Here is a 15128-nt window from a genome sequence, read left to right on the forward strand (position 1 = left end):
TTTGGGGAGTATCTGGGGGAGTAAATAGGCATTACAGGCTGGTTGCGCACCGTGCGTGCGCGTGACGTCCGTACGCACGGGGCACAACCGTATAAAAGTTGGGGGGAGCTGGAGAATGTTGGGGGAGGATGCTGAGGGGTAGGGTGCTGGGGGAAAGCTGAAGGATGCTGGGGAGGGGGAGCTGGAGGATGCTAAGGGGTAGGGGGCTGGGAGAAAGCTGAAGGATGTTGGGGAGGGGGAGTTGGAGGGTGCTGGGGGAAAGCTGAAGGATGCTGGGGAGGGGGAGCTGGAGGATGCTGAGGGGTAGGGTGCTGGGGGAAAGCTGAAGGATGCTGGGGAGGGGGGAACTGGTGTATGCTGAGGGGTAGGGTGCTGGGGGAAAGCATATAATGTGCTGGTTTTGTAAATACAGACTGCATCTCACTGCATATAATGTGCTGGTTTTGTAAATATAGACTGCGTCTCACTGCATATAATGTGCTGGTTTTGTAAATACAGACTGCATCTCACTGCATATAATGTGCTGGTTTTGTAAATACAGACTGCGTCTCACTGCATATAATGTGCTGGTTTTGTAAATTCTGTGCCTTGTGTCTCAACCCTTTCTCCTTGTAGATTGTAAGCTCTTTTAGGCAGGGCTCCCTTCACCTCTTGTATCGGTTATTGATTGCTGTATATGTTACTCTGTATGTCCAATGTATGAAACCCACTTATTGTACAGTGCTGCGGAATACTGTATATGATTCACTGTATTCTATAGGCCAAGCTTCATCTGTTGCATATGATGTATAAACAGGGCTACCATCAGAAATCACGGGGCCCCTCAAAAGAAAATTTTCTTGCCCCCCCCCCCTCCCCCAGTGACCTCCTGCTTCCGCCTGGCTACCAATGTCTGTGTCTCCTTTGTACTGATGGCAGGGGTCACTGAAGGGGCCATTGGGGGGCAGGACGTGGGAGGAGGGGGGCCCAGAAAATTTTGTTGTGAGGGGCCCCCGTGATTTATGATGGCGGCTTGGTTACAGCCAAGTAAATTTTCAGGCCTCTCACCTGTTGCTGCAACATAATCATTTAAAGACCACATATAGTAAATAGTTCATATCATCTTTTACTTTCAGACTTATGCACAATAAAATCTAAGTAGGGAATAAATAAAATAAATAGAGTTCTATTAAGGGAAAACTTAAAACTAAGGGAAAACATAAAACTCAGTGCCCTATTAAAAAAACCTCATTGCATTTTTCCTGTATTTGCCACTCAGCACAGGAGCTTGTGGTACATGCTACTCGTTTAGTCAGATGGCTCCTTGCTAGAGTAGGGGAGAAAGAGAGTTGTGGTAACTCTCATATGCAGCAACAGTATAAATACAGTGGTTCTCAAACACGAACAGGTCATTTATTGAACAATGTTATTCCTTTAAAGGGGTTGTTCACCTTCCAGTTAGCTTTTAGTATGGCGTAGAGAGTAATATTCTAAGACAATTTGCAACTGGTCTTCATATTTTGTTGTTTTTAGTTTTTAATTATTTAAATTTTTGTTCAGCAGATCTCTAGTTTGGGGTTTTAGCAGGTATTTCGTTGCTAGGGTCCAAAATACCTTAGCAAGGGGGGATTGGTTTAAATAAGAGACTGGAATTTGAATAGGAGAGGACCGGGATACTGAGTTAGAAGAAGGCAAATAATTTAAAAACCTATAAAAAAATTAATAAAGACCAATTGTTGAGTAGAATTGGCCAATCTATTGTCTTTAAAGTCCTTATTCTGCCAATCAAGTAATGTCTCAGCAATGTAAAGCAAGATATTCACTCTAAATGAGCTGAAATGATGTATAATGTATCAAAAGAGTGTATAACCTTGCCCACTGAACCCTTCCTAAAGCTGGGGTGCCCATAGTGAATGCTATCCAGGTAAGAGAGAGTGAACCTTTATCCCTTTTCCACTGTGGTCCCTATCCTAGGCAGTTAACACCTGGGGATTACTAACCCACTAATTCTCCTTGGTAGGGCTCAGAGGGCTAGATCACCATCTAAATCACCGCCCTACTCCCTGATTCAATCCAGCAGTGAGGCCTTCTTTGGCCTCTGAATCCACAGTATTCTTACAAGCCCTTCAGGTGAAGCACCAAGAGTCTAGCACAGAACATTCCGTCTTTTCAAGGTCTGGATGACCGAATAGGTTGGTAACGTCCTTCTCTGTGGTATAACTCGCCGATTGACTCCGCTGTTTTGAAACAACCACTCACTTTCCCGTCAGGTGTCATTCTTAACTGAATTTAGAGTCTCTTGGAGGTCGTGAAAGTAATTCCCACGTAACGTGTTGATTTCTGATTAGATAATTCTCACACACCAAATCACGGAGTGTTGGGATAGCCTATCTCCTATAATGTCACGCACATTTGGAGTTCTATTGTAGTGTCTTCAGATGTATTAGTGAAAGCACAAGGCAAGTGTTTATTTCTCAGAACGTAAGATACACACAGAGATCCGTTACCAAGTATACTCTTTATAGAAAGCTTTTGATTGACACACAACTAAATGAACGAATAATAAAAAATAAATCTCTGGAAACATTGGATTGTCCACAATATTTATTCGGCAGTAGTACAAACTTACTTACCCTTGTGAGTAACATATCCAGTTTCGGGTGAAATATATATTGATACAACTTGAGGTCGTGATCTTCTTGATGAAGAAAACCTAAATCATTAAAAACAAAATGTATACTTACCCAGTCGATGCTCATGTTAGATATTAAAAACCAAATTACCTAATACAAATTGTATACTTACCCAGTAGATCATTTTGCACAAACTTTTGAACAAATACCCTTACGTGTAATATAAGGATCTTTAGAGTGACTAGATCACTGTAACTGCCCACTAAGCCTCTTCTCCTGAACGAGGGGTTAAGAGAAATACTCTCTATATTTGATATGCTAAGCTGTTACAATTTTGACACTATGATATGTCTTTATGACTCTTTGGACTGTTATACTTTGTCCTCTCGATTGGCTACATAGGAAGGGATACATACATTTAAAGTAACCCGCAAACAAAGTAACAAGACTCTGGATTAGTTAGAGTATAGCTCGTAATATATTGTCAATAGGTATAGGGACAACCGTGGTTTTATTACCTTTTCTTACTTTTTTCTTTCTTTAGTTTTTAAACAACTAATTTTTAGTTTGGACTAATATAAGGTGTTTTTATAAAGATTCCAGGCAGGTGTGCCTAAACTTTAGGTGTGTCTTTACTATTTCCAAGGTAACATTCTGTCTTTTACCACCAACGGGTGGGGGAACAGGGCATCCCATAATATCCTTGAAGCAATTGGGAAAACCTTTTCTCTCAGTGGGCATGGGTCACCCTTATGGAACGTCCTGTAATAAAGAACTAATTAATTCATGTTAACTAATTCACATACCTACAAATAACACTTTACTTATGACTGTCTTACAGTATGTATGTATAACTTTATTTATAAAGTGCTACATAGATATGCAGTGCTGTAAATATCAGTGTATAAAAGTACACACAGGGAGGGCAAGTATTATAATACAAACAATAAATAGGTTTAAATACACAGAGATTAAGTGCCCCGTGGTAAGAGACACAGTAGGAAGGATAGTGAATTCAGTTACTTGGCATTACACACTGTCTGCTAAACTGACTCCTGTTTTCTATGTATCTTTCCTTGTAATTACCTCATACACTTTTACATCCCCCTACCAAAAAGTTTTCCATGACACAAATGGTTAATGCTCACCTTCCATGTACAGTAAGCAGCCTTGTTGGTTATTTCTTCTATGGGCAGGTAAAATTCCTCAAAGAGACTCAAGGTCTAGTACTATAACAAAACTGACATACAAAAATTAAAAGTTTAAAGTCAGGTGATTAGTGATGAGCAAATCTGTCCTGTTTCTCTTCGCCAAAAAATGTGCTAAATGGTGCAAAAGCTTTTGAAATGCAGCTTCTGTGTGACATTTTTTTAAGTGTGTGATGGTTTTTTTTATGCAACCAAGACTTTTCTGATGCAACCTTGACTTATTTTATGCAACTGCGACTTTTTTGGCGCAGCCGCGATTTCTTTGACGTGACTGCTGCTTTTTTTAATGCAACTGCAACTTTTTCCACACTGAATTTTTATCGTGCTGAATTTTTGCGACAATTTCATGAAAAAAATTGCCAATGGCGAAATGCGTAATTTTGTGGCAAATTCATGCCTACCAAAATATTTAACAATTCTGCTTGATAAAGTTCCAGGGAAGTTCCCCAATAACTAGTTGCAGACATATTAGATAAAAAAAAAGGGACATGCTGTTGGTTTTAGATGAGGTAAACCATTGAAAATATAAAAAGATAAATAAAACATTGCGAACTGTGGCTGAGGTGGTCAGACTTGTAAGTGGCAAAATGTGATTAAGGCAGATTGTATTCACTATGTGACATTGTAGGTATTTCTGGACCCAAGGCCACACCGAGATGCCTCACCCCTGCTTGTTGGAGTAGGTTGAGGGGAGGCTGCATCAATAGTGCAGAGAACATAATAACACTCTGCACTTTACCAGCAGGGCTTTTTGCTGCCCATGGTAACATGCAGGGGAGCTGCTGCCTGAGGCAAGGTGAGATCCTAGCAGCACCCTGGTGATGGTATACGTGTGTTAGCAAACCATTCATTTCCACTTTTGTTCCATAGAACTAACAGTGATAGTCAAATGAAAAGAACACACACAAAACTGCAGCATTGCCAAGGAAAAAATCCAGCCTAACTTTATGCTTGTGTCCCTGAAAAAAAAAAAATCAACTGACAGAATGATTACAAATATGCAAAGAAAGCATTTTTCCCAATAAAATCAGCTATGTTGCTGACTTCGCTATACAATAATAATATTTTAAAATTGGTGTTTCACATTGATTGACATCTAATTAAACATTTATAAGACTTAACTTCTTCAAGGATCCAAAATTGCTTGAAAGTCATTACTGAAGCAAAATAATTTTAATGTTATGGTTATTTAAAACTGTGAACTGATCATTTATTCAAGCATGCATATAAATGCAGCATAAAAATTGCAAAAGCTTTAACAAAGTCACTTGGTGACCTGTATATATATTTACAATATATTTTGTAATTGGTAAAAAAGATTGCATAGTACATTTCCTAGCGCCGCTAGAAAAGTGGAATTACCAAAGCTCAATCATAAAATCATATGTTATTCATAAAATATTGGTTGTCTTCTTGGGCAGATACTTGCATATGATTAACATAATTTGGTTTATTAAGATTTAATATATTTGCAGTTCCCTAGTTACAGATCTGGGTACAGAATAGTTATATAACCGCAGATCTGCATAAAGAAAATAATAAGAATAACAAGTAACAGTGAAGCAAGGGCTGCAGGGAAGCATTAAGGGTAACCATTGCATTTTGTAATGTATGTCCTTCCCCCAACTGTAGGGGTGGTAAAAATAGAGACAGAAATAATGGGACTAACGTTGCAACCCCATTTTTAAAAAACATGGGGCACTGAATAAAATGTAAATATAAAGAGAAAGGGATGATTTGCAAATAATTTAAGCCCTATATTTACAATGTAGTGTCAGGGGACCCTTTCCCCTGTTTTTCTGTCTATAACATCATCCAGCCCTGTTACAAGCTGAAAAGCAATACGATTGGCCTGTGTCTGCCCCTTTATGTTGCAAGATCCAGGAGAGTTTGCGAGGATCGGCAGAGGTTAAAAGGGCCCCTGTTGCACTAGCCAGCCAGAGTCAGATAAAGAGCAGCGTGAAAAGTAAAGGAGTTGCCAGTAACCGGAGAGGCTGCGGAGTTCTTAGCTTGAGATAGCTTTGAGCTCCAGCCATAGAGGGAGAGATAGTTCTGGGTCCTGTTCAGCTGCCTATGGTTGTCTGTTGCCATCCTTGTGTGTCCCCTATTTGAGAACAGGTGTTGATTGTGAGACTGCTATGTGGAAGCAACTGCCGTATCCAAAGGGAGAAGTATTTTGGGGCAGGTAGCGCTACCAGGGGTTCTAAAAGCTCTTGGGAAAGGGACATATAGCCAGGGACTGAAATGAACAATTGCTTTGTCCATGCAGAGTGGAGTGCCGGACTGTGGCACCTTGGCTTATACTGTTTTATGCTTATTTCATCCTTTATATAAAGTTAATCTTTGTTACTGCAAACTGTATGTGATTTATTTCCTAGTGGAATTCCCCTGAGGTATACCTGTCAGTGCCCACTAGGTAGAGGCACTGCCCTGTAAATCCCAGTTCCCTGTCTCTTACATAGCAAAGAGACTTGATCTATCCGACTGCCACAGAAACTGCGCTAATTACGTGAGTGTGATCCGATTCTACAGGAGTGTGGTAAGAAAATAGTTACAATAGGTAGTGTTACTCTTTCCAAATTATTCCCCTTTAAGGTGACAGTATGTGTAGACAGTAATGTGTAGACAGTAGTTGGCAAGTCCTCATCTTTAATTTTATTGCATTATGTACATTTTGTTTCTATACTCTGGACTCAGACTTAGAAGTTAGGCAGGTTGCTGAGATCTAATTGCCCTAACATCCAGGCAGCAGTTTGGAAATTTGAAAGGAAGATGAGTAGAAGGGAACCTAAATACAAAGAAAAACAAGAATAAACATATAATTTAAAATGAAAGTCTTACTGTGATTTGACCTGACAACCAATAAATTTGGGTACACAAAAGCACCTTTATCTCTAATCAATGGCACATTGGGCTCCATGTGGCCATTTATCAAGCTAATATTACCACCGAGACACCCAAATTCATAATATTTCAGTTACTGGCATCTTGTGGCCAAAAGTTAAAAACATATTCCTTTGGGACACATGAACATAACCGTGTATGTGTTTGTCACGTGTATTTAACTGTGGCCACAAGATGGCAATATGTAAAGCGTTATAAACTCAGGTGTCTTGAGGAATGGCCGGGTGGAGCCTGAAACATCACTGCTGTGCATACCGCTGGACTGTGCCTATAATTGGAAATACATGCGGCCTGAGAAAATTAAGAATTGGTGCAGTTTAATACTAAAAACTCAACTTTCTAGAAGGTCAGATTTATATGCTATTTCCTTTTACAGGGACCATAAAGTGAGCTAGGCTGTTTCTGAGCTCATGTCAAATACAGGGTCTGATTTATTAAAGATCGGTTAATTCTAGAGGCCTATTCATCAAAATTCATGTTAGTGTCATTTTCATATTTGCAAATAAACTTGCTTACTTATTTAAAAATCTATAGAGTATAGAACTTTGAATTCGTATTTTTCTCATCATTAAAATCATGAAAAGGCTACATAGTTTTTAAGTGATGTATATTGCAAAGTTGTTAAATGATGTTTACTTTTCAAAAAGCTCAAGTTGTGTTTGGGCGGAGTTACCCTTTAAAACACAAACATTAAGCCCCTTAGTCTGTCCCATAGAAATCCACTGAATACAAAAAGTACCTTTTTATATTAAAAATAATTCTATAAATGAAGTGGCTGCATGTCCAGCCACAACTTTTAGTAGTTGCAATCCTTACATGTCAGATATTATTTACAATAATGATAATAAGTTAAAAGAGGAGTTTGTTATATCTAAAAGTATTTCTGATTTCTGGCTAATAGTAAAGAAAGAGATTGAGCTGTTTACATCTGTAAAAGAGCTTTTAGCAATTGTTTAGACAGTGCATGACTCCTAACAATAATAATCAACGTGAAAGTTCTAGAATGTTTAACAGCTCCAGCTAATGTTCTATTTCCACTTCCAGTAACAAAGGCAGAGAGTATTTACAGCACTAACAGTTTATTGAGCCTGGGAATAATAATTAAAATGTAAGTGCTCTTCTCTGTAGAAAGAAACCAACGGTGACACAGGAGAGATTTACTTTTTATTTCAAAGCAGCAGCAGCAGCATACAGTATAAAACATACAAAAGCTAAAACTCTCTGCACTGGTTAAACATGTCACAAAATACAATGCATGTAACTATGGGAAAAGCTGAAAATACTACACATTTTCTAGATACATAAAAGCATAAAATATACAAATTCTGCCAAAACTTGAATGCATTCTGGCTATTCTGTTAACGCACAGAGAGAGCAGCAGAGTCCTTACATGTGCATCATTAACTCATTGCAGGACATTAAATGGCTGTTAGTACCCAACAAATAATAACATACATGGTATTATTTAGCACTAGGATTTTGCTTTCTTGGCATCCTTTTTCCCAGAACTGTCAGGTACGACGTCTGCTTTTCTTTTAGAGGGCTGAAGAATAAAACAAACAAAAAAAAAAAAAGGTAAAAAGAAACTGTAATAATATCTTACAATAAATTTGAAATGCATAAGGAAATCTTTGAAGAACAATAAACATAATTAGAACTAAGCAGAACCAAATCCAAGGACAGAAACACAAATATAAATATGGCTGCAGATATGTAGAAATGTTAATTTACCATTTAGATTCCCCCTCCATGCATCTACTTATATTAAAGTACCTGTTTTTGTTGACATGTCTGTCACGATATGTGAAATCATCACATATTTTGCCTTATCTGTCTTTAAAATATTACTAATATAATATTACTACCACTGCTATAGTTGGTCTCATTGATATGAAAGATACAATAAGTAATAGTGTTTTCAGGGAAAGATAGCAATCCCTAACTAACTGCACGAGGGTTATCAGTGAAACTTTAACATTTAAAATTAACCGGTATGTGCATAAAAGGCAACTTAAAAAAAATAAACAATGCATTTTTCACAACTTAATAACCCTATAGTTAGTTTTTACCTGTGGCTTTGGCTGTCGTTTCTTTTTCTCTGCTCTTTCTTTCTCTTCGATCTCTAGGTTTTCTTTTTCTATCAGCGATATAAGAGTATTGCAGCGTCTTTGCAGCTCCTAATGGCAAGAATAAAACATAAAACAATGTCACGTAGCATGAAACACTTCCAACTCTAATAATTATTTACTGTATGATTTGTCTGCCACATTCCATCCATTAGGTGTCCATTAATATACGAAACAATTTAATATTATTGCCATTACATGCCATTAAACTTGAAGCAATTTGGAATTAATGGCAACACCATGACAACACAGTTTGCAAATTTCATTTTTTCATCCTAACAGAAACATATATATTGTAAACTCCTTTGGGCTTAGGGTATTTAGCTGTGACCTAACAGTAAACCAATGGTAGGCATGTTTTCTTCAAGGCAGCCTTTCATCATAATCACGTACAATCTTCCCCTTACCTTATATTTTAAATGAAGAAGACACTCAGGGGCATTTTGATACATCTGTCCCTAAGATCCCAGGGTGGATTTAAAAGGCTTCAGCCTTATTAACTAGTTTGCTAATAACATGAACAGTAAAATGACTTTAAAAATTGCAACACATAATATTCAGAAACTGGAATACTTGTTAATAGTACCCAATAAAAACCCTACTGGTATGGGCAAGCAGAAGCAAAGTAGGTCTCAATCAAACCCTTACCTCCCGGGACCATGACAGGTGCAGCCTTGAGTCTGCAGCCCTTACCCCCCCCCCCCCCCTTTTTCCCCCACGCCCTTAACCCATTCACCCAAACAACACACTTGGACACTGTAGCTGGGAAAAGAAGACTGCAGTTATTTATTTATTAACAATAAAACTTTACATCAGTTAACATTTGTAACTTTATTAATTTGTACAAAACCGTTTGTATAACAAACATTTACAGTAACCAACATTTACAGTAACGACAATCCTTACTCGCCTCACAGGGACTGGCCCTGCGCCCAAATGAAACGCCTGGTTACTGCCACCTTTTCCCCCAACCTAAACCGAGGCTAACTGCCTTCCGATCAGGACTGCAGGCCAACTGGGCTACACTCTCATTGACAAGTACCCCCCTTAAACTTCCCCCTGGGGGCACGGAGTAAGGTACCCTCTGCCACAGGCTTGGCTGCTTGACTCCTCAAGGACGCCATGACCCGCCAACTAGCTTTACTAGGGACCTCTCATTACCCTCACCCAGTGCCAGGTTAAACAAGTCAGTCCCTACTTCCGACAAATGGACCCCATCCTTCCAATAATAACCGGGTAATTTTCCCTCCAGAACCTTCTCTCCATCCTCTGCCCATCCCTGGCATGCCTCCACACTAACCGCTGCACCATCTCTGACCAGATGGTCACTATGTCCGGAAACATACGCCTTATCCTATCCAACTCCCTCTGAGGAACTAACCCCATATCGTTCCCTCCAGCATGTATTACCAAAATGTCCGGGCGCTTCCCGGGCTTTGCCTTTTGAAGCAGGGGGGACCAGACCCCTGGCCACCGCATGCCCTGAACACCAAACCAATGCACTCCCACCTTGCCTTTGGGAAAGCCCAGCTGCAATCCAGGTTTTTTAACTGTTGCTCTACTTCTGGCCCGACAGATGAATGAATGACCAATCAGCCACACCGTGATCCAGCCACCTGTTCAAGGAAAACCAAACGTAAACACAAATAACACCATCACATATGGTACACGGTATTCCCCTTGTACCAACCAACCTTTTTTTTTTTAACCAATAAACTGTACCACACATCAGACCAGCAGTGCTGGCCATACGTAGCTCTTAAACCGCCTGGACTCCCACCTACCGATTCTCATCAATGTGTCATCACCCAACCGCGCTGCTTCAATCGCTGCACCAATGCAGAATGAGTGAGTGCCAAAGTCAGCCGGCTGTGCTACTACTGCCTGTAAACCCATCCGCAGTACCCGAATAAACTGAAAGCATGTTAATGGGCTCCCCATGGATGAACAAAAACTCCCCCAACTCGGGCCGTATCCCTAAGTATCTCCCCATGCAGCCCACTGGACATACCACACCGCCATCCAATCGATATAAGACAACGTCCACACCTTTTACCACACGTCTGTTTTGGACCTTCGAAGCCGCACTTGTACCTCAGACTCCAATACGAATCCACCTAGGCTGACCCCTGCACTGTGTCCCTTCGCAGCTCACCTCCTGGTCCCCTGGCTGTAGAAGCCCCTGGGGCCGTAATAGGCGCTCCGACGTGTCTCGTTCCCATCTGACCCATCTCTGGCCATGCGTTGGCGCTCCCTCCTCTCCCTGCTTGTCGAACAGCTCCTGGTGGCCTGCCATCCCTCCGATGTAGTGTACCTGGCTTGTGGTTGGCCCCAGCCTGAGCCGCCCAAACTGCACCTGCGTGACATACAAGAACAGGAGTGCTCCCTTTCTTCGGAACATATCCCTCCTCCTGGTGGGACTTCTACTGGCTCTACCTCTTTCCCTCCTTTGCCTGGCTGTTCTCAAAGGAGTCCCTTGGCCGTGGTTCCCTCCTCTTCCTCCCTCTAGCCACTAGCCAGTACTGTGGCTCTGGACGTAGCCCCTGCAGCCCTCTCTTGCCTCCCAGTATCCTGGCTGCTGGCAGGCCTTGTGCCTCTGTCTGTGGCTCTGTTAGAGGGGCCTGCTGTATTTCTGGGGTCCCCCTATGGCCTGCTGCCCCGCTTTCCTTTATGCTGCTTCCTGTGGTGACCCCTGACCCTGCTCCTACTGGGCCCATGGTAGCTCATTCCCCCTTCTGCCTGTTGTGTGCTCCTGCCCCCCCCCCCCCCCCGCCAGTGCCTCTGGTTCTCTGCCATGCTGGGGGATCCCACTGCAGCTTCTGTGTCTAGGCCCCCGCTCCCTCTCTCCTGCCGCTCGGCTCCGCCCCCACTCGCCTGCACTTTCTTGGCGTCGGATCTTCCGGTTCCCCATGCTGCTTCCTTGCGTTTCTTCCGGTGCGACCTGCTACTCCATCGGCGCTCCTCTCCTGTGATGTCCCACTGCGCCGTCTGGACCTGCTGGCTGATTCCCCCGCAGTACCTGGGCTCAGGCGATCCGGTGGACGGGTCCTCCTCGTGGGTCTGGGCTGCCTCCCGTTCCCTGCTGCCTTCTGGAACTCCTGCACCAACTGGTTCTAGCTCACTGCCATGGTCCCACGCTGCAAGCTGCTGATCCGTCTGCTGCCTGGAACTGACTGGAAGGTAGGCTGCCATGAGCGACCCTCCCCTTGCCAAGCCCGGGAAATATCCAGGGCTCTCAGTGGCCAGCCACCAGGAACCTATACAGAGAAGGGGAGGGGGAAGGGGGGCGGGCTGCCCTCCTAACCCCGTCATGCCCTGCTTCCCTACATTACCCAAGGAGGTACCAAACCAAACTCTACAAAATAGAGGAATACTGCCCTATTCCCACACCAGCAAGCATTCCTTGAGCAACCCAACTGCAACAAAACCATAACCTCCAACTACTGAGCCCAGGAAAGGAACCCTACCTCACCAATGAATTGCTGTGTGGGACGGTGCTATGCTGCTACTACTCTCTGCTAAAACAGAATGAAGGCTTTCTGACTACAAACTTCCTTCACTCCTCTTTGTACCACTCATGTTTCAATAACTCCTTCCTAAGCCTTTCTAACCAGGTCAAAGCTCCCATACCTCCACTCCTTATTATCCGGGAAGCCCTATTCTCTTTGTATCAGGGTGTGGGGCAGCATGGGGGTGGCGATAATACATAATGGATAAAACTGCTTGGAATCCTTCTAGATTCCCCAGTTCAATCCACAATAAATCTGCCCCAGGGGATCTCTCTATATATTGTATAACTTTCTTTGTTTTTGTCAACTACAAATCAACCTACACACAGGGGACTGCTAATTTACATGCTGAATTTGAGAGTATAGTTGTCATTTGACAGTTCTGGCACCACTGCAGTAAACAATAAATATAAAAAGTTGCCATTCCCCAAACAAAGTTATTTTGTTCTCCTTCAGAGAATGTGATTTTTTTGGGGACAGAGAGCTACTTTAATAGTGTCCTTAATTCTCGGCAGTCATCAGTCGTAACAACTGCAGGACCCCTGGATTTTTCTTCCTGATGTATATGCAGTTGGGAACTACAGCCACAACCTAAAGGATCAAAACCGATGATGGAACTGAAAACAGAAAATATGTGCTAACATACTCATTTGCATTGAGAGACATCTAGTGGCCAGACCAGATTTCTGCATGCAAATGTCTATTAGGAGTGGCAGAATTTACTGCAGTAAAAGTACTGAAAATTTGGTTATTTGATGTCCGACACATAATAGCCCATAAACCTTATATATAAGAAATGATATGTATATTAAAAAATATATATATGTATATATATATGTAGCTTTATATATTATAATCTGCATTACCCTTTTCCCTTATGTGTTACGTAAACATCACCTATTAACTGTATTTGAAATAGAAAACATGCTTTTTGACTGTACAGCATATACACTGCGTTTGTAACACAGTGTATGATTATTCCGTTAACTGATGTATGTTCAATTTCAGGTATTTTGCAGAGAAATCAGAGCTGGGTCAATTAACTTATTTTCCTCCTCCAAATGCTTTCAAGTCATTTCCACTTAAAGTAAAACTGACAGCTTCAAACATGATCTCATTCTTTCAAAGATCCTTGCCTTTTTTGTTATCTTTCCTGGTTTTTGGTTAGTGCTTGCTTTAATGTAGATATAGGCCTCCTTGATTTTTCTTCTGGGGTCAGCAAATTAAACCTTAGTAGACTAAATTAAAAGAGTAAAACGTTTGCCACCATTTTATTGGCCTTATTATTATTATTATTATTCAACTTCTACTGATAGAGGAAGGTGAAAAAACTGAATCTTTTAAGCAGTTTTCAGTCTGCTGCAGAAAAATCTTCCTCGTTCCCTAATGTAACTGGGCAGTAATGTATTTCTTATCTGCTAAAAAGGCATCTAACCTTTTCTTAAACTGACAACTATGCAGATTGCTACTTATAACTACATTATTACTACCCATAATGCCATTCTCCAGGATATAAGCTTGAATGTGATCTCTTCAAGTAAAACTGTAATCTGGCTTCTCTGTGATACAGAAAGGAAAAGGGATTTTATTCATTCTTACTACAGCTTCTTCCTGTTTTCTGGGTGTTAAATTATAATTAATATACAAAAACACACCCCCTCTTTTTCTATTTACACTGCTCCTTTAAAGCAAAGTATGCCTCAATACTTACCCCCTCTATCCCCTATTTCCTGTTATAACTGAAACAAATATGTCCCTTATTTATTTTAGCTGCCCCTTCCCTTCCAGTACATACACAATGACACTTGCCTGGTCACATCCCCCCATCTGGTCATGTCCCCCTCTCCCTGCTTGCTCTAAGGTAGGAAAGCACCCGAGGAGGGGGGATTTCTCTACAGCCATAGCAGAAGCAGACCTAGAGGGGCCTTTTCCTTTATAGTTACACCAATTGACATTGAATTGAAGGCACTAAGCCCACTTATGTTCAATTAATGCCAAAATAAAGTTTCATAGTTTGTATAACCCTATTTCAACTCTCCTATCCCCACTGTGAGATGGAAAAGGACAAAGAAAGCTATAATAAAACTTTATATTACATATTAACTTTATTCCTCTAGAGCAAATGGAGATTAATATTAATATAGAATGTTCTGCCAGTGTAGAAAATGCTACTACTCTGCAATTCCCAATAAACCTTAGTTAATTAGAATACACTAAACACATACTGTGAGATATTTTAGTGCATCGAGTAGTTAAATGGGTCAAAACCTGCACACTATATTTATGTTTTTCTTCTTATAATGTACACAGTACACTTAAATGTTAATGCAATGTGTATAAAATAATAAAAAAATATTACATCATATGGTTGCCATCAAATTTTCTAAGCAAATTAGCTATTTATTATTCTTACTATATGCTCATAAGGCCTTCAAACAAGTCACTAGATTTATTGATAAGTACATGGTATTCCTCCATCTGATTAACACTGGTTAATTCCTCCATTCCTCCTGATTAACATTGACATTTACAAAACTTGAATCTGCATGGAATCTATAGAGCAGTTTGGTAAAAGTTTCCAGCAATCTTATTGTTTAAACAGCAAAAAAATATGTTCTCCCTCTGTATATTATTTCCAATAGGCACACATTTCAGTGGCAAGGTTTAAATCTTTCAGCAGTTTTTCACTTGTAAGCGAGACATTTATTTATATTTGCTTACTAAACAGAGCTGAAAACTTTGAGACATTTTTGACAATAAAAATAAAGT

At 40.8% G+C, this 15128-nt stretch overlaps 2 protein-coding genes across 2 annotated transcripts in view; one reads left to right on the forward strand and one right to left on the reverse strand.

Annotated features, from left to right (window-relative positions):
- The window catches only part of gab3 (GRB2 associated binding protein 3), a 206281-nt gene that overhangs the window by 11449 nt on the left and 179704 nt on the right, over positions 1-15128 (forward strand). The gene's annotated exons all lie outside the window — the stretch shown is intronic.
- The window catches only part of smarca1 (SWI/SNF related, matrix associated, actin dependent regulator of chromatin, subfamily a, member 1), a 78683-nt gene continuing 71424 nt past the window's right edge, over positions 7870-15128 (reverse strand). Inside the window, exons 23-24 of the mRNA XM_002931820.5 lie at positions 8794-8901; positions 7870-8267 (exon numbers count right to left, since the gene is read on the reverse strand). Of these exons, the coding sequence (XP_002931866.2) occupies positions 8196-8267; positions 8794-8901 (180 nt within the window). The 3' untranslated portion in view covers positions 7870-8195. The remainder of the gene's footprint in view (positions 8268-8793; positions 8902-15128) is intronic.

This window comes from Xenopus tropicalis, chromosome 8, assembly GCF_000004195.4.
Source record: "Xenopus tropicalis strain Nigerian chromosome 8, UCB_Xtro_10.0, whole genome shotgun sequence".
In the NCBI taxonomy this organism is placed as follows: Eukaryota; Metazoa; Chordata; class Amphibia; order Anura; family Pipidae; genus Xenopus; species Xenopus tropicalis.